The 23,313-nt window shown below is 61.5% G+C and overlaps 1 protein-coding gene across 5 annotated transcripts; it reads right to left on the bottom strand.

Moving 5' to 3' along the window:
• Nucleotides 1-2,064: 2,064 nt before the first annotated feature.
• On the bottom strand, nucleotides 2,065-12,826 carry SHH (sonic hedgehog signaling molecule). 5 transcript variants are annotated; one of them, XM_086398134.1, is made up of 3 exons: nucleotides 12,051-12,826; nucleotides 6,646-6,907; nucleotides 2,065-3,972 (listed from the first exon to the last, which is right to left on the bottom strand). In XM_086398134.1, the coding sequence occupies exons 1-3, from the start codon at nucleotides 12,357-12,359 to the stop codon at nucleotides 3,149-3,151; spliced, it is 1,395 nt and encodes a 464-aa protein (XP_086254260.1). In that variant the 5' UTR covers nucleotides 12,360-12,826; the 3' UTR covers nucleotides 2,065-3,148. The 5 variants fall into 5 exon arrangements, with proteins under 5 accessions (XP_086254260.1, XP_086254264.1, XP_086254262.1 ...); XM_086398138.1 differs by lacking the exon at nucleotides 12,051-12,826 and adding an exon at nucleotides 11,141-11,469; XM_086398136.1 differs by lacking the exon at nucleotides 12,051-12,826 and adding an exon at nucleotides 7,317-7,792.
• Nucleotides 12,827-23,313: the final 10,487 nt, after the last annotated feature.

Below are 23,313 nucleotides of genomic sequence, written 5' to 3'. Positions count from 1 at the left end.
TCAGCTCCCGGGCTGCACGAACACAGGCCGCTGGCCAGATCTGTCCCTGGGCCGAGGATGGCCGATAAGAAATCCTGTGAAGGTCACTTCCCTGGGCCTCTCCACCCCTCGAGTGGACTGTTCTTTCACAAGGATGGACTGGCCACTTCTCTGCGTCACTGGGGAACCCAGCTCCTCCCCGCCACCCCCGCCCCGGGCCTGGAGCTGGCTCACGGGCAGGCACTGTGTTGATTTCTTGCCACATCTTGCGGCCGGCCAGCATTCTTTGCATGTCAGCCCACTCCATGCAGAGGTGATGCTGACAGCCAGGGGTCTCCACCAGGGGAGGAGGGGTCTGTCTCTCCCAGGCCCCCGCTGGCAGCTTGCTCAGATGGATGGGCTCCGGCTGGGCCCCAGGGCCCGGCCCTCCCCTCCCCGATGGGTCTGCAGCGTGCACGCTCTGCATGAAGTGTTTTCTTTCACGTTTTGGGGACACCGTGGTGGAAGAACGCGTGAGCCGCGGATGACGGGAGGGGACAGCGGTCCTCCCACAGAACAGACACAGCACAGCGTCTCTGTGACTTCTTTAATTTTTCAAACAATAGAGCACAAAGACAACAGGTTCAAGTACATTCGGATATGCGTGTTTGACAAACAGACGTGCATTTAGCCACGAGGGAGGCGGCAGCAAGACCACACGCACGCCTGGCACCAACGGTCGGTTGGTCCTGACACCCCCGACCACGGAGAAGTGGGCCCTGGGCCGACGTCAGCCTGCACTGATCCTTGCCGGGTGCTTGGTCTGTCTACATGGTGGAGGTGGAAAAGAGAATTCTCACCAGGAAGCTGGGAAGGGCCTTGAAAGGTGGGATCCCCGAGGGGCGGGACCACCTCGCCCGGCCAGGAGGGGGCCTGGCCTCTCTCTGACCGCTAATGAGTCAGGGGGTCACCCAGGCCTGAGCCCACCGTGTGCCCGGTTAACTGAACACTCAGACTTGAGACTTGAACAGTCATCAGAGCAGAAACCCCCAGACTCAGCAGGGCTTGTAACCTGGCTGACCCCCTAGGAGACCAAGGAGAATCAGGGACCACTCCTGCCTGGACGGCAAGCTCCGGCCCCCAGCCCTGTCCATCGGGGCCCTGGCCTCGTGGAAAAGCCACGTCTCACCAGATCTGGAGCACAGAGGCCCCCAGGGGCCTCAGGAGTGGCTTCCCCAGACCCTGCCCCGGTGGGAAGGAGGGGGGCCCAGGCCATCGGCTTCAGTCCTGTGCCCTCGCCCCAGGCCGGCCTCCAGACAGGCTTCATCCGCTGAGAAGCCCTGGGGCCTACACGGCCCACCTGCCCAAAGCACGGGCTCACACCGGGGCTCGAAGTGCCCAGTGTGAGCATGGTCTTCACTGGACGGAAGCCCCCAGAGCGACCCGCTGAGGCGGCCAAGCAGCAGGTGTGGGGCACCAGCAGCTCATGGAAGGAGGGGTGTGACCTGGGGACAAAGGTCCTTGCCTGGCGCCACTCAAGACAGCTTGGAGACCCGGCGTGGCCCGAGGACCCCAGCACCCCCAGGCTCTAGGCGTCTGTGGGCAAGGCGCGAAGGCCAACGGCCACACCGAGCAGGCGGGGAGCATGTGGGCAGTGCGTGGCCCTCTCCTTGGGGACCCTTCTGAAAAGGGCACCCCAGGACTTCAGAAAGCAGTGAAGGACTGTCTCCCTGCAAGGCCGGGGCGGTGCACCCCCACCTGGGGCCACCAAGCTGGGGGAGCAGAGTCAGCCACGACGACACGGAGCCTGGGGAGGAAGTTCTGGGTGACCGAGCCCCTCCGGACGGGTTAACCTATGAGGAGGCAAGGGTTGGCGGGTACCCAGCTCGGCACCGCCATCCTTGGAGTAGAGCAACTTTCACACAATAAATACAGAGCTGAGGTTTCTCCAGTGACCAAAACAACAAGTCAGTTTGGTTACCTGCTTTGGTTCCCTAAGCAAGCTGATCTGAACTCACAGTTTGAGCAAAACATCTAAATACAATACTGGGAACTCCTGTTAGCACTAGGTTTCCCAAACAAAGAAGCCAAAAAAGCGAAGCAACAGGAATTCTTAGTGATTATACACTAACCAGTCTGTGCGCGGCACATTTTATTTCTATAAAACTATTACAAAATATTCAAAAATACATTTTAGTAAATTTACAGCAGTTATTTCTCAACTTATTAATGCAAAAACATCCTTTGTTTTTCTCTGTACAAACTACAGGCTCCATCCTTGTGGGCTCATCACTATGTGCGCTTTTAAAAAATATTATTTTCTAATAAATTCTTTGACGTTAAAAATAAGAGTTCTTCCAGTTTGTCCAAGAAAAAAAAAAGTTATGTGTGAGTGAGTGAGTGAGTGAGTGTGTAACAGTCTTGACTTCCAAGAATGTGGCCAAAATGGTGATGACAAAGCAAATATTAAACCCAGAAGACAATACAGGCGATGGCTGTGACATTGGAAGGTAGTTAAATTAAAATAATATATTTTCATATTTTACACTATTTCAAAAATGAAATGTAATTCAGTTAAGTATTGATCTCTCAAAAATCTAATTTACAATTCTGTGTATAAAAATATAATTTGTGGACCCCCATGAAGCTTGTTTTAGTTTACACTTGCCGAAAAGCAGGAGCGTTGCAAAGGAGGAGTGGAGAGGACAGAATTCTGCTTTCTGAAAGTCAGGTCGAGGGGCATGTAGAAAAATAGACTCTGAGCGGGTGGCTTGGCCTCACAAAATAATCTTTTCCCCTGTGAGTACAGTTCACATGATAATAATAAATTATCCAAGAAACAAACTATTTAAGGCTCTTGAAGGTCCGGTTCATATTATTTTAAAACATCTATTCATACCAAACAAATAAATAGCCAGGAGAGGTGAAAAAAAAAATAACCAAAATTAAAACAAGAATCAAAAAGTCAAAAATATATATATATATATAAACTAAAGACGACGACAGAATTTCTCGGGGTCTTTGATTCCTTATAGTCTACTTTGGACTGTCCTACTTTATTCTTATTCTTACTCTTATTATAATTAAAGTCTCATTGCGTGCGCTGTTGCCGTGTGTCCTTTGCGGCGTCCGGCCCCCCCACCCCGCCCGCCCCGCCCCGCTCCGGTGCCCTCCCCGGCCCCCGTGGCCTTCAGCTGGACTTGACCGCCATGCCCAGCGGATGCAAAGCCTCGCTGTCCAACAGCCAGGTGCCTATTTGGTAGAGCAGCTCCGAGTACCAGTGGATGCCCGCGGCGCCCGGCGCGTCGGCCGACCCCGGCGCCCCCGGCGCGGGCGGGGGGACGCGGCCGCCGCCCCCGCCGTCGCCGGCTCCGCCGCGGTCCGTGCGCCCGGGCGCCAGCGCGGCCAGGAGCGCGTGCGCCAGGCGGTAGGGCGCGAAGGCCCCGTGCGCCCAGCTGTGCTCCTCGATGACCGCGTAGCACGAGGCCAGCACCCGGTTGATGAGGATGGTCCCGTGCGCCGTCAGCGGCGCGTAGGCGCCCGCCGTCTCCTCGCGCAGCGTCACGCTGTGCACCGCGGCGGGCAGCAGCCGCCGGGCCCCGCCGCGCTCGGCCACCACGTACACGTGCTGGCCCGGCCGCACGCGGCTGGCGAAGAGCGCCCGGCGCCCGGGCGCGCCCCCGCCCGCCGCCGCCGCCGCGGCCGCCGCCGCCGCCCCCTCGGGCGCCCCCGCGGCCGAGCCGTTGTGCGGCGCCACGAAGAGCAGGTGCGCGGCGGTGAGCAGCAGGCGCTCGCGAGGCTCCCGCGTCTCGATGGCGTAGAAGACCTTCTTGGCGCCGCGGTCGCGGTCCAGGAAGGTGAGGAAGTCGCTGTAGAGCAGCCGGCCCTCGTCGTCGGCCGCCAGCACGCGGTCCCCGGGCCGCAGGTCCTTCACCAGCTTGGTTCCGCCCTGCTCCAAGTGCACCGTGGCCGAGCCCGGGAAGCAGCCGCCCGACTTGGCCGCCACCGAGTTCTCTGCGGGGAGGGAGAGGCGAGACAAGGGGAGACGGGGGGGGGGGGGTGGCGGTGAGTCCCGAGAAGGAGGCGCCGGTGGAAAGGGCGGGGGCGCACGCTTGCGTCCCGCGCGCCCAGGCTGGGGATACCTGTGGCTCCGGGGCGCGGGGGAGACAGTCCGGCCTGGGCGCGCGCAGACCTCCCTCCCTCATCCCCGCCCCGGAGGCCGATTTCAGATGCAGACGCATTCCTTAACGACTCTCTTAGGGCTGGACCGGCGGTGCCAAAGGTCGGCTGGCGTCTCCGGCGGGAGGCCGGTTCCCCTCCTTCCCTTCCGCCTCCCTCACCCCCACCGCCGGCTTCGCACACACCCAACCTCGCCGCGAATTCACAGGGTATTTGCTCTCCACTTGGAGTCCTCAGGAAGCCTCCTCGAGCTTACCCGCGCGCCGGGGCGCACCCTCCTTCCCTCCCGCCTCGGCGGGGGGCGCGACGCCCCTGCCTTCGTGCTCTCCGCACCCAGGCCGCGCGGCTGGCACCCTGGGCCGCCCACCCCCAGCGCCCAGCGGGGTTGGAGTGGGGGGGCTTGGGGGTCGGCCGGCTGGTGTGTGTGTCGGGGGGAGTGCGGTGAAAAATAGCTGTAGTAGTTGTAGCAACTGGACAAACATTCCAGAGCTTTTCCTGAGGTGTGAAAACCCGGGGCTGTGTGGATTTTCTAATTAAAATCCAATAAAGGGCTCGCCATTGTCATTGTGATTTCTGCACCAAACAGGAGGCGCTCTTGGAAGAGGGGACCCTTCCCCCCCGCCCCCCTACTTTCTCCGCGCGGCCGCCCCCCTCCCTGTTTGCTCAGGTGCAACGCCCCTCCCCCCGCCCCGCAGCGATTCACACGCGGGCCCTCCAGAGGCCCGGGCCTCACAAGCACTATTTGCACAGCCAGGCCTCTCTTGCAAGCACTCAAGATGTGTATTTGAATTTTAAATGGCGGGGCCTGCTCCGCGCTCGGGAAGCCCCGGGTTCTCAAGGCCCCTTGACTACCGGCTTTCTCCGGCCTCCGTCGCTCTCTGAGGCTCACTGTCCCCGGGACAATAATCCCGAGGAGTCGGGCGGCGCGCGGGGGGCCGGGGAGGAGGGGCGGGACGGCCCCCCGTCTTCTTTGCATTCCAATCTCCGGGATCAGGCTTTTGGCAAATAGAGATCGCCAGAAAGAATCTTCCTGCTGGAATTACTGAGGGTATTTAATCTTCTCATCGTTTTCTCGGGCATGAAGTGCAGGGGCCGGCCTTTGGAGGCCCGCCGCAGCCGCCCGCAATGCGCCCGGGACTCAGGCGAGCCCGAGTCGTCGAGTCGCACGACCCTGCCTGACACGCACCGCCCCGCGCCCGGCCCGCGTGAGCGGAATGCCAATGAGCGGCTCTGCTGCACGCCCGGCCCCGCGCCCCCGCCGGGGTCCCGGGCCGGACGACCGTTGCTCATTTGCGCGGAGACCTCCTGGGACCACCCCCACCCACGCCAGCCCCGCCAGGGGGGGACCCCGCGGACCGGGGCGGCCGGGAGGGGGCCGCGCGCCGCGCCTCCGTTTGGGAGCCCTGCGCAGGGCCGGGGGTGAGGGGCGCGCCTCCGTTTGGGAGCCCCGCGCAGGGGCGGGGGTGGGGGGCGCGCCTCCGCGCCCTCCAGCGGCTGAGACCCTTTTTCGGGCTATAAACCCAGACCTTCTGCCCACCGTCCACACCTTGTGTGCCAAGAAGCCATTATTTTCCTTTCCTCCAAAGTGTGACGACACTTCGCAAGTGTTTTTCCTCCTAACATGTGCTAGTAAAACACAGGTTAGGAGACAAACAGGCAAACCCAGGGGTGAGGGAGACGCAGCTCCTCCGACATCCCCTGTGGACTGCTCTGCTGAAGGCGCAGCTTCTGCAGCGGGGTGGCGGGACCGCCCGGCCGAGTCGGGGCCTGCGCTCGCGCGCGCGCCTGACTCCCGGAGCTGTTCCTCGCCCGCAACAGCGAGTGGCGTTGCAGGCCCAGGGAAGCGGCCTAGCGGCGCAGGGCGGCTAGGCTGGTTCCCGGGGAGGACGGGCTCTCCGGGCTGGCGCCCTCCAGATGTTGGAAGCCGTAACTACTGGCTTTGTGGCCGGCCGCCGGGCTTCGTCCCCCGGGCCGGGTGAGCCGGGTTAGCCTAGGCTCCGGCGGGGCGGGGAGGGGCCGGGGTTTCCACCCGGGGCGGCTCCTCCCGCGCAGGGGGGCGGGGGCGGAGTGGGGAGTGGTTCCTTCTTAAGCCCTCCGGAGACAAAGGCTCCGGGCCAGAGCTGGCTGTCTGGGCTGGGCTGCCCTCTTTCACCCGGAAAGTACCCCCAACCCCGCCCCGCCACCCCCAATCTCCCAGTCTCCTGCCACCTGCACTGGGAGCTCCGGAAACCGGGCTGGAGGAAGGCTCGGGAAGCCAGATACGCTCTGCATCTGGACTCCGAGGACGTGGGCCTCTGCAGCCTCCAAGGTGGGGCATGGCGAAGGGCCTCAGAGAGCACGGCTGTCCCCCCTCCCCGGCCCCCCCGCAAACAGCAGTCGGCCTCCAGGGCCCTCCCTGCCCGTCCCCCACCTATCTTCCTCCGGGCCTGGCGTCAGCCTGTGGGGTGCAGAGCTGGAGGGGGGCGGGAGGGGGGCGTGCTGCCGGCAGGGGCGGGCCCGGCCCCTCACCTGCTTTCACGGAGCAGTGGATGTGCGCCTTGGACTCGTAGTAGACCCAGTCGAAGCCGGCCTCCACGGCCAGGCGCGCCAGCATGCCGTACTTGCTGCGGTCGCGGTCCGAGGTGGTGATGTCCACTGCGCGGCCCTCGTAGTGCAGCGACTCTTCCGAGTGGTGGCCGTCCTCGTCCCAGCCCTCGGTCACCCGCAGCTTCACGCCCGGCCACTGGTTCATCACGGAGATGGCTAAGGCGTTCAGCTTGTCCTTGCACCTCTGTGAGGAGAAGAGGACACCCCAGAGATGTTAGCATCCAGGCCTGCCAGCCACCCCTACCACGGGCCACCCTATGCCTCCCCACCCTATGCCACCCCCGTCCCTGTGGGCTGTTCAGCCCAGCCCCCCAAGATGCAGACTGTCCAGAGAAGGAAGGAGACAAGGCCTGGACCGGGCACTTGGGTAGGAGGGGTCCTGGCATCTGGGGGATGAGTCAGTTCCCTCGGAGACGACCTGGGGACTTTCTCTGCATCTGAAACAGCAGAGGCTGGATCGTGGCCCGAGAAGCAGATGAAATTTCTCTGCAACAAGTCAACTGTGCGTTTCTGGATGATGGTGGCAGGCCTGCACCCTCGGCCAAGGTGCCCTCCAGCCCTGCCCTCTCCTGCTTGGCCCCATCGCCCAGCACCTGTGCGAGGCTCCACCCCTCTCCCTGGACAAACCCCTCGTCTGGAGGCCGCAGAGACGCCGGGGCGCAACGTTGCCGCAAAAAGAAAAATACACTGCTTCTCAAAGAATTAAAAGCCTTGCCTTATCTCTGTGCCCTCCCGCCTGCCCTGTGCCTATCTGGGGCAAGACTTAAGCCAAGGGTAGAGAGGCAGGTGGGACGCTGATAGCGACTCGAGGGGCGGGGGAGCCGGGAGTGAAAGGCAACCAGGTGAGTTATAATTTTCTATAAGGCCAGGGCCGGATGGCAAACATTCTTTATCTGGACAGCCGCATTCCTTTTCCCCGTGGAACTCTTTTTTTCCCCAGCTTTTCTGCGGTCTGATTGTGACTCTTGTTTTCCTTAACCTGTTCCCTTCCCCCCTCTTGTTTTCTTGGCCGGCTCAGAATGGTGTCCTGCAAGTTTGAAGAGCAAACTTAAGAGCTGGAGGAGGGGTGGGGAGGGGTGGGGAGGGGAGGGGTGGGGTGCAGTGGGGTGGGGTAGGGGGGGATGGGGGATGGGGAGGGGGGAGGGTGAACTGGAGGCTGGAGGTGGGGGGGCCCTCTGAGCCCTTGTCTTGGGGAGCCTCCTTCTGGAAACTGTCCTTGGGGTTCCCCCTCCTCCCCACAAGGAAGCTGCCTTCCCTGTGGGGTAAAGAAGCAGTGGATAGGCGGGACTCGAGCCAAGGCAAAGTTGTGGGAGTTCCTGCAGGATTCTTGGGTCCCATTCAGATAAGGATGCGAGAGAGCCTTGGATCACGTGTGCGTTGCTGTGGACAGCAGCTCACTGGACTGTTGCACCGCGGGTGGTGGGTGCGGGATTGCAAAATGCGGGAGTGGTGACCAAGTCAGGACGGGGGCATCCCCCAAAGAGGCAGACTCGAGGGGGAGGTAGGTGACAACTCCAAGCTGACTTGTGCAGAGGGTGGGGTTGACCTCCAGCGGGGACCCCGGATCCCGAGATGACACGACGCCCCCCGCCGGGACCCTGATTATGGCTGGGGGTGGGGCCCGTCCTACGGAGTGGGGGTGGGGGGTGCCGAGGGCTCTGGCAAGGGCTGCTGCCGCATTTTAAGGGGACGTGACCGATTGCGCAACAGGAATAGTCTTGTGTATTTGGCAGCAATAAATACCAGTCTATGGTTGTAGGGTTAAACATACAACAAATGTGTGTGTTGGGGGGGAGGGGATGCGGGCAGAGGACTAGGGGGCGGCTCTGGTAACAGGTCAGCGCTTGCAGGTTTCTGGGCCCGCCAACAGTTTTCTTAAAAAAAAAAAAAAAGTCGGAAGGACAGAGTTTGAGTGAGGTCATCTCGAGGACTGAATGCGTTTTACATGAAAATCAATCAGTAAACCAGGGGCAGTTTCGAGCCGGGATGTGGAAGGCGCTGCGCAGGCGCACACCACGACGCGCACACGCAGACACTCGCCTCCCGAGCCCCCATGGCACCCCGGCTCCCTGCTTTCGGGGGGCAGGCGGAGCTTTTTGATGGCTTCCTCGGGGGCCGCTGGCGAGGGGGAGGGCGGGCTGAGGAGCACCTGTACCGGCCCCCCGCCTTCTGAGCTGCGCCACCCGCGCAGGCGATGGAGAAGCCGGGCGAGGAGCCCCCGGGCCGCGCCAAGGCAGGCCCGAGTCGGCGCCCCGCGCCCCACGCGCGCTCCCCCCGCTCGGCCGGGCGCCGGGGGCGGGGGGGCCTCGGCCCCGCGGCTGCAGGACGCTCCGCGCCCCGGCCGGGCGGGGTCGTCGCAGGCAGAGCCGGGAAGGCTGAGCCGGTGATCAATTCACTGGGTCGTGTGCCGCGAATCAAGCCCGCCTCTGTGCAGCCACCGTGAAGCCCGGCGGGGCCGGCGGGCCCGGCTTTGTGTCGGCGGAAGGCCGAGCTGTTCCCCACGCCTGGGCTCCCGCCGCCTCCCCCGTCTGCGCAGCCGCTCCGCGCCCCGGGCAGCCAAGCGGGGGCTGTCGCCGCCGATGGGCTTCCCCGGCGCGGGGGAGGGGTGCCCCAACTTCACAAGGGTCCCCCCCCCCGTCCCGCACGCGCCTCTCTCCACGCCTCCGCCCCCACTGCAGAAAACCAGGCCCCTCCCGTGGAACCCATCGCGGAGCGCCGCTCCCCGGGGACCGCCACCCACCCCCCCCCGGAAATCTGGCGGTCCCCACCGCCGCCCCCGACCGGCCCCCGGCGGCCCCCTGCCCCCTCGGAGCCCCCAGGCACCCATGGCCGGCCTGCGGGGAGAGCGCGTCGGTCTGCGCTCCCCCTTCCCCGCCCCGAGTTAATATTAACAGGAGCGCCTGCGTTCCTGAACTGCTCTCAAAGTTCCACTGGGGACGATCTCGCCATGGTTGAGGGACTTGGGCGGCAGTCCCATTAGAGAGACAGGGACGCACAGAGACAGGGGAGGAGGGACACGCACCTGAGAACAGTCTGGGCGGTTATCTTAAGTGGGGGGCCCGCGGGGCGCAGGTGCCCGCTCCCCCCCCTTCGCCGGCCCTGCCCTCCCCGCCCAGGTCTCCCGCCTTCCGCGCTTTAACTCTTAGGTCGGGGGCGCGGGAAGGACGCGGTGGCGGAGAGCAAGGGGGCACCTCTCAGGCCGCCCCCCGGCCAGCCTCCCCATTTTCAGGGGGCGTTGGGGGGGGTCCCGGCTTCGATCCTGGCCCGCCCTGCCCCACCCCGCCCCCTCGCCGGCTGCCCCTCCCCCCTCCTTTTGTGTTGGGAACGGGAATAGCCACTGCCCAAGGAAAAAAAGTATTTGTTTTCGTTTCGTTCGTCTGAGGGAAGTTGACAGAAGGTCAGAAGTTCAAATGCTGCCAGCGCACACGGCGGCCGGAGCGGCCCGGCGTCGGGCCGCGCGGCCGTGGGTCCCGGCGGGGGCGACTAGGGGCCCGGCGGGGGTCTCGGCCGGGCGCCCTGGCCCGGGAGGCGCCCCCGCCCGGGAACCGGCCTGCCCCCTCCCGCCCGGTGTCGCCCGGTGCCGCCCCTGCCAGCCTGGCCGTCGGAGCGCCGCCGGGAGCCCTTGGCCGAGCCCGCGCTCGGGCGCGTGGAGGGGCCGGCGGGAGGCCGCGGTCCAGCCCCACGCGCACTGAAACCCGAGCCGCGGGATCGATAACCCGGGAGTAAGTGGAGCCGGGATGCGTCCGCCCGGGTGCGCGGCTCCGCGCGCTCGGCCCGGGTGGCGGGGCTGCGAGGCCTGCGGCCCCGGCAGGGTGCGGGCCGGGGACCCCGCGCCCTCCCGCGCCGGCCCCGAGCGGAGCGCGGCGCACGCCGAGCCCTCTGGCTCGGGGACCACCGGCGCCCCCGCCCCCGCCGCTTTCTCCAGGATCGCGCCCCTCTCGCCTGGCTCCGAGGGGTCCTGGGAAGGCCCCTTCCGTCCCGCGGGGGTCGAGCGTGAGCCGGGGGTAGGAACCCCGCACGCGCCGGGCCCCCCGCGGCCTGTGCAGAGTTAACTGCGGCTCTCGCCGCTCCCGGCACCGGCGCGCGCGTCCGCACTCGCGGGCCAGATTTAAGGTGGTCGGGAGCAGATGCCAGCGAGCCGGGGAGAAGGACCTTCTCCTCCCCCGCTCCCTCGCCGCCCTCTGCCCGTCCGCGGAAGCCCGCTGCCCCGCCGGGCCCTCGCCCTGCTCGGCTCCGCCGCAAGGCCGGGCAGCGGGCCGGGGAGCGCCGCGGCCCCGGAGGTGGCTCCCGGGTCGCTCCCGCCCCCAGCCTCCCCCGCACCAGCGCCCCGCCAGCGCCGCTCCGTCAGCGGCGGTGCGCTCCTGGCCCTAAAGGTAGGACTCGAATATTTTAATAGGGCAATAAAAAGGATGTTGACCTATATTCCTCAGGAAATCCATTTCTAGCTTCAGTCCTACGTGCGTGGAGTTGGCGGAAAGTCTCCCACTGGCGGGGAGATGGGCAGTCAGGAGTCTTCAGCGGAGGTAGGGAGGGCGAGAGGAATGTGTGTTTCGCTTTGGTTCGTCTCTCCAGCCCCCTCCCGCTGATACCGAGTCTCTCCTAATTCCTAGGCAAGCAGGTTGAAAACTAGCGTGATGCAATGCCAGTAAGTTCTAAGTCCCTCCCCTCAAGTACCGCGGGCTCGGGAGAATCAGAGGGCATCCTTAAAGAAATATCGATACGTTCACACTCGGATGGGCACAACCGCCCGCGACCGAGTGGCGGTGGAAGCTCTGTGATCCGGGCAGGGGCCAGCCCGGCTGCTTCTGGAACCCCGACCCTTTGTCAGCACTGCCTGTGGAGGGGCTTCGGTGGGGTGGGGGCGACAGAGCGGGGGTAGCGGTGGGAAAAGCAAAGCACCGAGGAGAAAGAGGGTAAGCGCAGAGGCTACACCTGCCCGGTGACCCCGACACCCCTTGACGCTGCCTCCTTGCCTCCTCCCAACTTGGAAAGGACAGATGACCCCAAAAGGAAGGTCTCCCCAAGTTTCCAGCCAGAGCCAGGCAGGATGGAAAGGCCATCCCAGCAGGATGCATGCGGTCAGGGGCTCCCGTGGACCGCATGTCCTGGCGTCCTTACCCCCCACCCCCACCCACAACTTGTCCATCTGGACCCTTCACCTCCATTCCCCTCCAGGAAGAGGAAGGCACCCGGAGGCCCGCAGGTGGGTGGGGAAGGAGCGGGCAAAATCGCCTTTCTACCTGCCTGAAGAGCAAACAGACCGAACTGCATGGTTACACATAACCCCTTGAAAGCAACACACTCCACGCCCCGCGCTGGGTTTCTACCTGAGTCATCAGCCGGTCCGCTCCAGTGTTTTCTTCATCCTTAAATATGATGTCGGGGTTGTAATTGGGGGTGAGTTCCTTAAATCGCTCTGAGTTTCTGGTGATCTTCCCCTCATATCTTCCACTGGCCCCTAGGGTCTTCTCCGCCACGTTGGGGATAAACTGCTTGTAGGCTAAAGGGGTCAGCTTTTTGGGGTTCCGCCTCTTGCCAAATCCCCTGCCGGGTCCGCACGCCAGCCCCGAGCACATCAACAGCGAGGAGACAAGCAGCACCAGCAGACATCTCGCCAGCAGCAGCATCTCGTCCATGGAGCCCGGGGACCTGGCGGCCGGCCGGCGCAGGTCCGAGTGCGCGAGGGTGCGGGTGTGCGAGTGTGCGCGCTCTGCCTCCCTCGCTCCGGCTGGCTGCGGGCGCCCGCGCGCCCTGCCTCGCTCTTTCTTTTCCTATATAACCTTGCCCGCCGCCGCCGCTGCGGGGGACTCGCCACCGATCCGCACCCAGACGGGGGCTGGGACGGCAGGCTGCTGGCCGCTGATAACGGAACGCATCGGAGTTGGGGCTCAAGACAGCCGGCAGAAGACAAAAAGAGTCTGATTTTAAATGGTAGCAAGCCTGAGAGCTTGTGCGAGAGGCTGTCTTCAGTACTATATTATAGCTGGCAGGGCGGATCTGATTGGCCGAAGCCGCACAAGCTTGTCTTCTGATGTTTAACCCTAAAAAAGACTCATTTTTTTTCCCCCCTCTGTTGCTGCTGTGGCTTTATTTTTACCTGAAGGCTTCTAGTTAAGAGAGGAAAACATCTTCACCGAAACAAAGGTGAGAGGGAGGGAGGAGACAGGCGGATGAGGATAACCTCAGTTACCCCTGCCCTGCACACACCTCCCATTCCCCCTTCCCTTCCTCCAGAATGGTAGATGCTTCAGTTAAAACCAACTTAAGTTTTTAAAGGACAATCTAGACTCAGTGTCCCCCACCCTCAAGCTTCCATCACCAAACAAATAGTCTCACAAATGTTTGTTGGGCAGAGCTGCCCAGGTCTTATTTAAATGTTTTCCCAGGGACTTTATCATGCAGGCCAGGTCTCCCTGCAGTTGAAAGACAGGGGTGGGGGGGCGTCCTCTGCTCCTGAAGGTTCCAGTCGCTACAACTGGTCAGGACGCACATCACACACCATGTGGTGCTGTTTGAGGAGCTTCTGACACCTTAAAACAACGCGAACCTGCTGCTCTTTATTGTGCTTCGCTTAATGCATTATTTTTAATGCCCTGAAAGTAGAATAGAGATGAGCTCAGGGGCTGGTGCAGAGTGAGCCGAGGGGATGGGCCAGCCGGCTGGGCCCGAGTGAGTCTGGGGGGCTGCACCCCAGCTCAGAGCAGAGGACAGTGCTGGTGCCTGTGTGGTGGGCGGAGGCCCACTGTGCTGGGGACAGAGGCGGGCAGCGGTGAGTGGACAAGGCTGTGCACACACCGCCCCCACGATTGCATCGATCAGAGCAAAGTGCAGGCCAGGGATGAGGTGAATGTGGAATTCAGGCTCCTTGCACATCACGCCGAGCTGGCTTTCCCTGGAGCTGGGCAAGCCAGTCATCGTGCCCTGGGGGCTGCAGCCTGGGGTGGGGCAGGGCGCTGGGGGCACACCGTCCTGGTCAGAGAGGGGCGTCCAGGAGCGAGCTCAGCGCTCAGGGCCGGCAACGCTGGAGCTCTCAGGTCCTGCCTTTAAGGAACAAACTCAAAGTCTTATTTCAACCAGAAAAAGAAAAGCAAAGGTCCACCCCCACCCTTTTGTAGAATATGCCCTCCTTCTGGGCCCTGCCCTATTGCTCAGACACAGTAACTGCTGGGAGTGGGGTAGGGGGCGGGGCTCTCCACGTGGAGAGGACTGAGCGAGGCCTGGGACTCACTCTGCAGTTAAGAGCTGTCGCTGGGCCCCAGCCACAGTCCGGGCGAGCTCCACGCAGACACACTTTGCTGAGGGTGGCATGGAAGGGGGGAGTCGTCAGAGTCTGCAATGCGGCCCTCACAGACACCCAGCATCACCGAGGCTCTGCCGTCCAGGAGCCCCTCCCCTCTCCATGCTGGTCTATGATTCGTGGGGCATCAACCCAACTTCCTCAAGGCCTCCCAGTGGGACAGAAGCGAAGGGTCACACAGGCCTGGACCCCGGAGGTCGGTCTGCTTGGGGCGGTGGCCTCGTGCAGCTCAGTGTGGTCGTGACACAGCTGGAGGTGGGGGCTTGTCCTCAAGCCCCTGGGCCCTGGGGACACTCCAGCCTCTTGACCGCCCTCCCCCGGACACTGAGTGGCGTCTCCCTCCCTCCAGCCCCTTCCCTCCCCTCCCCTTTTCCTCTCTTAGAAAGGCAAAAGGCCTGCAGCACTGGGTCTCAGACCTCGCAGCTGGAAACCCAGGACCCATGTAGCCACCATGCGAGCAGGAATGCTCCCCCAGAATCCCGCCAGGACCCCAGACCGGCCAGGCACCAGAGCGAGGCTGGCACTTGGGGAACCAAAGCCTGAGTTCCTCAGCTGCAGAGGGCTTGGAGACCTAGGGCCTCGGGGAGCGGGCACTTGGCCCGTCACTCCCAGGAGGTGGGAGGTCCCTTCTTCTGCCCCAGCGGAGGGGGGCGGGGGTTGGGCTGAGGCCCTCCGTGCCCGCCAGCCCAGGACACCCTGAGAGCCTGCCAGGGCCGCCTGCTCAGAGACTGGCAGATCCTCAGTAATGAAAAAGCAATAGGCCGTCCACCCACCACTGATGCCTGAATTCCAAGGACCTGCTCCCTGTCGTTGGGGCAGGGGTTGGGGAATCAAGACAAATCAACTGCAGTTTGCATCTCTTGCCCTAGAAATGAGGGCATCTGCCGCGCGCCCGGAGAAGCTGAGGTCTCGCCCTCCCCCCACGTCCCCTTCCTTTCAGCCCACCCCTCCCACCTCCCAGACACCAGACACGGTTGTCTTCCACCTCCAGACGCCAGATGGCTCCCTCTCTTTGCCTTTACCCCTCCAGACGGTCCGGGCCCCTCCCCTTGCGGGTCCGAGGTTCCAAGCCCCAGCCTCTGCCCGCGCTGACCCGGCCTCCCATGTAACCCCGAGGGTCCCTTGCTGACCCGTCTGGGCCCTGCCGGCCTTTCCCGCGGTCATCTCCTTCCTCCCTCCACCCCGCCCCCCTCCCCGCAGGCTCCCATCCTCCCATCCCTCGCCAGCATCCTTGCTGAGGACAGGTGGCTGCCCGGTTCCTGCCCCCGCTCCCAGGAGGCGCCTCCAGGCCGGCCCCCGCCGCCCCGCCGGCCCCCGCCGCTAGATGGCCCCGTCAGTCTGCCTACAGGCTCCGCTCTGCCCGTGTGGGAGCCGCGTGCCGCCCGGGTCGGGAGGCCCCGCAAGCGGGGCTAGACGGCGTGCTCCTCGTCCGCGGCCCCGTCTTTAGTTTACACGATCGCCCCTTCCCTTTTCCGGTTTGGCTGGGCCCTGCCGCGGGAGCGCTGGCCTCCCCATCAGAGCGGCATGGCCACACCGCTGCAGGGTTGCCTGGACCGCGGATCCTACCTCCCTCCTCCATGTGTCCCCCACTCTGACTTCTTTTCCCCGATGACACTCGTACTCAGTCTCTTGCTATCCAATCATCCAGTTTCAATTGCTTTCACATTTTTGTTCCAGCTTTGGCAAATTGACTCTCTGCTGTTCCAGTTCTCCTAGGGATTGCCAGCCAGGCCCCGCTTGGGATGCTGGAGGGATGCACCCTTCTCCACTGCAGGCCTCACCCCATGTTCCCTGCCCGACGGCCTTGGCCCTGGGCCAAGGGTCCCCGGCCTCCTGGGGTGTCCAGGCAGGGCCCTGCTGGCCCCAGCGGGAGCCCCCCCGCCCCTCCACGGGTCAACGGCAGCTGCCGGCCGCCCTTCATCCGTATCCCCATCACGCTGTGGCTGAGAGGCGGGCAGGGCTGGGAGGAACTGAGGAGGAGGCCCCCAGCCCTGGCACGCTGGCATGAAGGGCCAGCAGGGCAATGCTGTCTGCACGGGCTGGCGCCTGCATGGCCATGTCTCTCAGCGTTCAGAGCCAAGAGAGGGCCCTGCCCAGGGATGGGCACGGGCCTGGGGGGCGGACCCAGGGTTTTCCAGGCCTCAGTCGGCCTCTGAAGCAGGAGCGGAGGGGACAGTGAGCTCCCCTTCCCCCCGCCCCAGAGGACCTGTGATCTGCTCCTGGAGGGCCGTGCGTCTCTCCCAGGGACAGGATGAGCCCAGAACCAGAGCCGACTGGCCACAGGTCCTGGAGCAGGGTTTGGAGCGGCCCGGGTCAGACTCAGCCCTGCCTCTGGGAGTGGGCACCCTGGACAAGGGCACCCGTCTGGGGAGTGGAGACTCGGGGCCACGTCCGGCTGCGCCTGCCATCTCCTGGCCGGGGGTGGGGGACTCTGGCCACCCCCGCTGGCACTGCTGCGTTGGAGGAGGATGGCTGCGACCCTTCTTGGCAGCTACCAGGGCGCTTGCGTCATCTGGGCAACTTCTGCCCAAAGGTTTTATTTTAGATGGAAAATGATGCAGTGCTGACATGCAGGAACACTGAGGCTGTCACCCCCTCCCAGAGAGGAGGGAGCGCGGAGACCTCGGGGTGGGCTGGGGTGGGGGGCATGGCGTTTGCTGGCAGCTCTGCTGCTCCAGGTCTGCCCTCCTCCGCCCTCTCCCTCTTGACCGGTCACCTGACCGCTTGTGACCCCCAGCGAATGGTGGTCTTCGAGCCTGTGATTCCGTGTTGACCTTGGCCAACAGTTGGTTTAGGGTGGAGCCTGGGAGCCAGCCCCTTCTGCTACTCTGAGCCCCCTACCCCCGCTGGCCCCCTAGATGTGCAGATTTGACACCTTGGCCCAATCCTGCCCTCCTGCAGGGAGGCACTGGTGGTTTGGGCTGGCCTCCCAGGAGCCTTCTGGCTCTGCCAGGCACCAGTCCTGTGTGGAGCTGGGGTGGGGGCCCTAGGGGTCCTGCTTGGCCAGCCGCTCCTCCTGGACCCTCAACTCCACCCCCCAACAGAGTATCCCCTTCCTTTGCTGCCTTGAAAGGGGGTCATGCGCTTCCTCCTTTTCTAAAGATGCTTTTTGACATGGACCACTTTTAAAGTCTTTATTGAATCTCTTGCAGTACCGTTTCTGTCTTCTGTTTTGTTTTTTTTTGGCCCCGAGGTATGTGGATCTTAGCTCCCTGACTGGGGATTGAACTTGTACCACCTGCATTGGAAGGGGAAGTCTTAACCCTTGGACTGCTGGGGACGTCCTGCCTCATCCCTCTTAAGGTGCCCAGGCAAGACCCAGAAACACAGAGGAATCGGGAGGAGGGGGCTGAGAGGTGGCAGCCGGAGTGGCAGGAGGTGGGAGACGGAACAGAAGGGGAAACTGAGGAGTGAACGCACACTCTTGGGCTTCGCACCATTAGAACAAGTCCCTGGAACCTCAGCAGCTCATCTACCCCAGCACTTGGGAGGCAGTGTTGACAAGACTGCCTGGGAGGGTTGTCGGTGCCTCTGGCAGCGGGGTGAGGAGTTTCCTGGGGAGACTGAGGCTGCACTCCAGGGGGAGGCCCTGTGGGGGGAGGTCCAGAGGGGAGGCACGCTGTGGATGCAGGAGGCACTTTCCCTGGGGGCCCGTGGCCCCTCGCCTGGTGGGGAATATGGCACAGGGCCCTTGCTCACAGTGGTGCCCTCCTGTGTGTTTGCCCAGCATCTCACCCAGAGAGTGCCGCGTGGCGAGAAGTTAAATCTCACCTGTAGCTTTGGGTATTCATATTTGCTCATTCATTGTTTATGATACATTTTCATTGTGCTTGGATGATATTCAGTTAATCAAGGCGCAGGACCCTATCAAGCAGGCACCACTTGCAGCTGAGTAAAATGAGACGCAGAGAGGGGAGACCTCTTGCCCAGGCACCTGCGGAAGATGAGGCAGAAGGGTGGCAGAGGGTGGCCCTGCCCTGGAGGCATGCTCGCAGCCTCTGCTGGGCTGGGGCCACATGCATGAGCTGCAGGCAGCTCTGCCCAAGGCCACTTGGCAGTGAGAGGTCAGCGTGGACCAGACTGACCTCCATGTCCAAGCTCTGGGTTCTGCACTCCTGAGGCCCAGGAGAGACAGCCAGCAAGGCTGCATTTCCTGGGTGACCATGAGACTGGCCCCTGAGGTGTGGACAGAAGCGGGGGTTCCAGGTTAGGTGTGCTCAAGGACGCTGCTTCTATGAATCCTTGAATTATTGACCGCTCAGGTGACTGTGGAAAAGAGCACAGAACAGCATGAAAGAAACCTTTAAAAATAAGAGCAGTCTTCCCTGGCCAGCCTCTCCAAGAGATGTCTCTGTTTTAGAACCTGGGACCTTCACTTGGAGGGGACAGCTGCTAGTTGGGAATGACAGAGATTTTCAGATGTAGGACTTCCCTTACCTACGGGTCCTCTGTTATTGTTACTCAGCGTTCTGTTTACCATGTGACAACATGTGGGTCTCCAGGGCCTTTGACCGGGCCAGTCAGAGAGGGGGCAGCACCCACGTTGTGTGTTATCCATCTGCAGGATGGAGAACGGAGGTGATCAGATGCACGCCCACCATCCCCCGCTGGGATGCTGAGCCTTTCTTTCCTCCTTGCCAGATCTCAGCGTTTGCTCATTCCAATTTTATTTTTCCAACAGATGATTGGTTTAAAGCGGCTTATGGGATACTCAGATCCAGGCAGACGACGAGATTCCCTGCAGCTGAGTGAGCCGGGTCCTCTCGTGTCCCTGTCTCCACAGGGTTGGGCAGGACAGACCGTCTGGAAGTCTCACTGACTGCCTCTTGCCTCTTGGTCCCTGAGTGTGTTCATTTTCACACCATTCTGCTCTCCGTCTTGGTTGTCTTGTTGTGGGCTAGCTCCCCCGGGCTGCAGTGACCAAGCGCCACGAAAGGCTTAAGACAACGGAGTACGTTATTTCATAGTCTGGAGGTCAGATGTTTGCAGGGCCATGTCCCGTGAGATGCCAGGGAGGGCAGTCTCCCAGCATCCTCTCAGCCTCCGGCGTTGTATCTTATGGGTTGTTGACGCTTCACACCTGGCCAGCTCCTCCCCACGCGTCTGTGCGTCTCTCCTCTTAGAACCACGCCAGTCTCTGGCTTAGGGCTCACCCCATGCCAGTGTGGCCTCATCTTCCCTAATTCCACCTGCAGAGAACCTAACTCCCACTAAGGCCCCATTTGCAGGTACTGGGCTGGTCTTGTTGTTCAGCCACTCAGTCGTGTCCAACTCTTTGCCACCCCATGGACTGCAGCACACCAGGCCTCCCTGTCCATCACCATCTCCTGGAGTTTACTCAAACTCATGTCCGTGGAGTCGGTGACGCCATCCATCTCATCCTCTGTCGTCCCTTCTCCTCTTGGACATGACTTTTGGCCCCCGCTGAGCCCACCAAAGATGGATTAAGTGTTGGCTCTTCAGTGAGAGGCCAGATTCTCTCCGCCCCGCAGGTGAACTCCTGGTCAGGACCGCCTGGGACCCTGTTTCCTGCTGGGGTGAGCGGAGGCAGTCAGGACCCTGGAACTGCAAGTTGGGCCACCGCAGCTCGTTGCTGCCTCCGTTTGTGGGGCGGAGGCTGCGTCACAGACGGCTCTCTGCCTGTGTCTGCAGTATCCCCCAGCTCCTCGTGTGCGTGCACGTGTTTGCAGATCTCGCTGGAGCCCCGGCAGCTGCTGTCATAGGTCAGAATCCGTCCTGAGAGCTGGCACCCGATCTGGCCATTCCAGCCCCCCCAAAGAAAAGCTGCAGCCCATGGTACCAGGGTCTTTAGTCACAAACATCTCTTTCGATTAACTTAGATGGGCTGATTCCAAGTTTCTTGCTCTCCCGCATTTCCGTCCGCCGCCCTTGGGTCTTGCATGCCATCCTTGCAAGACCCGCAGTCAGCCCGTGACCGGGCCCAGGAATGCCTCCATCACTTGCCCTCTGTGCCTCACGTCCATCTTTGGGGCCAGCTGTGGCCTCTCGCCCTCCATGGAGTCTGTCTATCTCCCAGTATCCCCACCGCGACTTGTGGACCCCAGAGCTCGCCACGTTCCACCCTCAGCGTTGAGCTGATGGCCCCTGTGTTGCTGCTCACAGCAGCTTTGGCTTCAGGGGTGGTGGTTTGCCTTGAATCACTGGGGAGCTATTTGTATCCTCAACACGTTTGCTAATTTCCAGAAGAGCCTTCAGGGTGTGAGTCTTATTCATCTCTGTTTAAGTCCAGCAGCTCCTGCTCAGAAGATGCTCAATAAATATTTGTCAATTGACAGATGTTTCTTATTAATTAGCCAGTTCGACTGGTGACGTGCTGTGAGATGCACTCTGGTGGACGCTGCTTAAAAAGTAACCCAAGAAGGCAAAGCGAGCAAAGAGCAACAACGGAAATCTCCACGTCAGGTCAGAGTCTGGGTACTTCCAAGGCCTCGGTCTTGCTTCGCTGTGATCGCAGAGGGGCTGCGGGGCGGCGGGTCTCCTCCTGTTCCCACACATAGCACCCCGGGCGCTGACCACAGCAGCCGCAGGGCCTCAGAGTGCAGCCCGAGTCAGGCCTGGTCTCTGCGGCCCGCAGGACTTGAGCCGGGGCGGGATCCCCGTCTGTGAAACGAGATGAACGCCCGGGTGGCAGGGCTCACTGGGCAGGTGACCGGTGCCTGGCAGTGCCTGGCCCCGAGTGGGCGATGAGCTGAACAAACGTGGTTTTGCGTAGACTGGTGGACACGGCCACTCGATTCTCGTTGCGGGGAACTGGGCGTCAAGCAATGCCACCTTTTCTCACCAGAGTGGGTCTACGCCAGGTGGCTTCTTCAGTCCGATGAAAAGGACACTGGACCCAACAGAATTTAGATCATATTCTTGCCTTCGTGGCTCCTTTTCCTCACCCTGCAGGTTCCCCTCAGTCTCAACACCACCTGGGCCCTGGTTGCATCCATGAAGGGTGTCTGGCAGGGGCCCAAAGGGGCCTCAGAGGGCCGTCCCAGGCGAGGATGTGTGAGCCCCACAGCGAAGCTCTGAGATCAGGGTGGACACCAGACAGGACCCCAGAGTGACTCACTCAGCCTCAGGCTTGGCCCCGGCTCTTCTGCTCAGGCGTGGAATGAGCTTGCACTTGGTGGCCCTGGATGCTACCTTTTCCACCGTGAAGCATGAGTGACTGGTGTGCCTGGGGCCTGCTGAACTCTGAACGACTTCCTTTTCCATGTAGGGAGCTTTCCCTCGTTTTCTGCGCTGACTCCCTCCTGCAGGATCTGGGATGTCCCTACCAGCATCTTATCCACAGGGAAGGGAGACTCCCGATTGGCGTGTCCCCTTGAGCGCTCCATGCTTGTTTCCATGGAGGGGAAGGTGGGGACAGCCTGGGGGAGGTGGGCCAGGGGCGGGGGGTGGTGCGGAGAGGGTGGGATGCCAAGAGAAACCTGAGGGCACGGGATCAAGTCAAACCCGACACCGCTCCTCCGGGCCTTTTCAGTGTGAGGACGGCTCACCCCAGAGTACACAAACCGACAGACTGCATCCCAGCTCTCCCTGTTTGAGCAGTGCCCAGACAAAGACTGCCCTCCGAGCCCTCCCTCGGGCCGGCCCCGTCCGCCATGGTAACCGCTGACTCCCTGGCCCTGGGAACCGGCCAAGTATGTGCCCGACTGCCCTGGATTCCCTTGCTTCTTCCCCGTCAGCGGATGGCACTGGGTGTTGTGCACGTGTGTTCTTTCTTGCCCTGATGTATTTATGCCCTAATTTTCTCGTGCTTTGTTTGGGGGAGGATGGGTGGGGTGGGAGGCTGTGGAGTGGCCAGGGGAATCTTTTGTATCAGATTGGCCAAGAATGTGTGTCCCTTGGGTTCTTGAAAGGCCACCGCCAAGACGCTGGGCAAGCCAGTGTTCCGCAGGACGCAGCTCTCGATGCGCTCGGAGCGACGTAGCACCTCACGCCAGTGTGATCACGTGGCATCCTGATTCCGCTATTAAGGAAGAAGTAGGTAAAAAGGCCACGGACACCTCAGGCAACAGTTGGTCAAAGGAGGCAGTAAAACGTGTCATTAGGCAAATCCAGTAAGGCGTGGCGGCAGCTTTCAGCCATCCAGCCGCATATCACCTCTGTAATTCACTGTGTTTCAACGAGGTCCGTCTTTTTATAATTTCCTGTTAAAAGCCACGGCAGAAGCACGATTCATTTTTAAATCTCTAACTCAGAGTGTTCAGACAGGCACAGCGTGGTTTCTTCCGGGTGAGGAGGGTGGGATCTTTCAAGGACAAGCCTGGAATTCTGTTAGCTTTAAGTCCACAGACCTGCGTCCAGAGGAATCTCTGAGTCTTAACGGTCTCTCTTCCCACTGAATGTCAGGTAGCTCCACCCCTTTAACAATTACACAGTTTTGCCCAAATCTGCTATAACAGGACAACTAATCTATCGGTCACCTTTCTCTGTAGAAATAATCAATTCTAATCAGTAATTGCTTTTGGGCAGTAGTTCAATTCTGCTGTCATCTTTTGGCTCATGGCATCACAGCATCATCCGAGTAGCTCTAAGGGCAAGAACACATTTCACGATGATGGTGTTCAAGGCCAGACAGCATTTATTCCTGTGCGTAACTATTAGGTTGGTATGCAGTGCCTGTGTCCACACTTTATTCTCCACTTCCACCGGGCAGAGATGTGCGTAGGAGTCTGTGTCTTCAGAATGTCAAACATCTGAGTCTCTGGGAGAGGTCATCTTTTCTTAGTTTTTGGAGAAAGATTTGGTGCCAGGTGAGCACAACCCGGGATTATTGAAGTGGATTTTCTGGGGAAGCTTTTATAAGATCTTAGATTCAGCATAGGAGGAGGGAACGGCGTTAAGTCAGAGGTGAACCAAGAATCTCATGCAAACAGTTTTCAAACCCCGACCCATATCCCTGTGGCTGAGTCATGCTGGAAGGGTGGAAGCCAGTGCTGGCAGGTTTGGCCGTGGGCAGCAACTTGAGGACCTCGGTCCCCGCCTCTGTGACCCATCCCCAGAACTTCTGTTTCCACATCCTCCCAGTGCTGGGCCCCCTCCCTTCCCCGGTCTAGGTGAGTCTTACTAATAAGTTTGGGCTGTTAGATGACTCAGTTATGGGATTTTCTGTGGTCTAACTTGGGCTTCCCTGATAGCTCAGTTGGTAAAGTATCTGCCTGCAATGCAGGAAACCCTGGTTTGATCCCTGGATCAGGAAGATCCCCTGGAGAGGGGATAGGCTACCTACTTCAGTATTTTTGGGCTTCCCTTGTGGCTCAGCTGGTAAAGAATCTGCC

Source organism: Bos grunniens, chromosome 4 (genome assembly GCF_055505025.1).
Source record: "Bos grunniens cultivar Pamir isolate PY7600 chromosome 4, Bosgru_T2T1.0, whole genome shotgun sequence".
NCBI classification, from domain to species: domain Eukaryota; kingdom Metazoa; phylum Chordata; class Mammalia; order Artiodactyla; family Bovidae; genus Bos; species Bos grunniens.
This window is presented reverse-complemented; position numbering and strand designations above follow the sequence as displayed.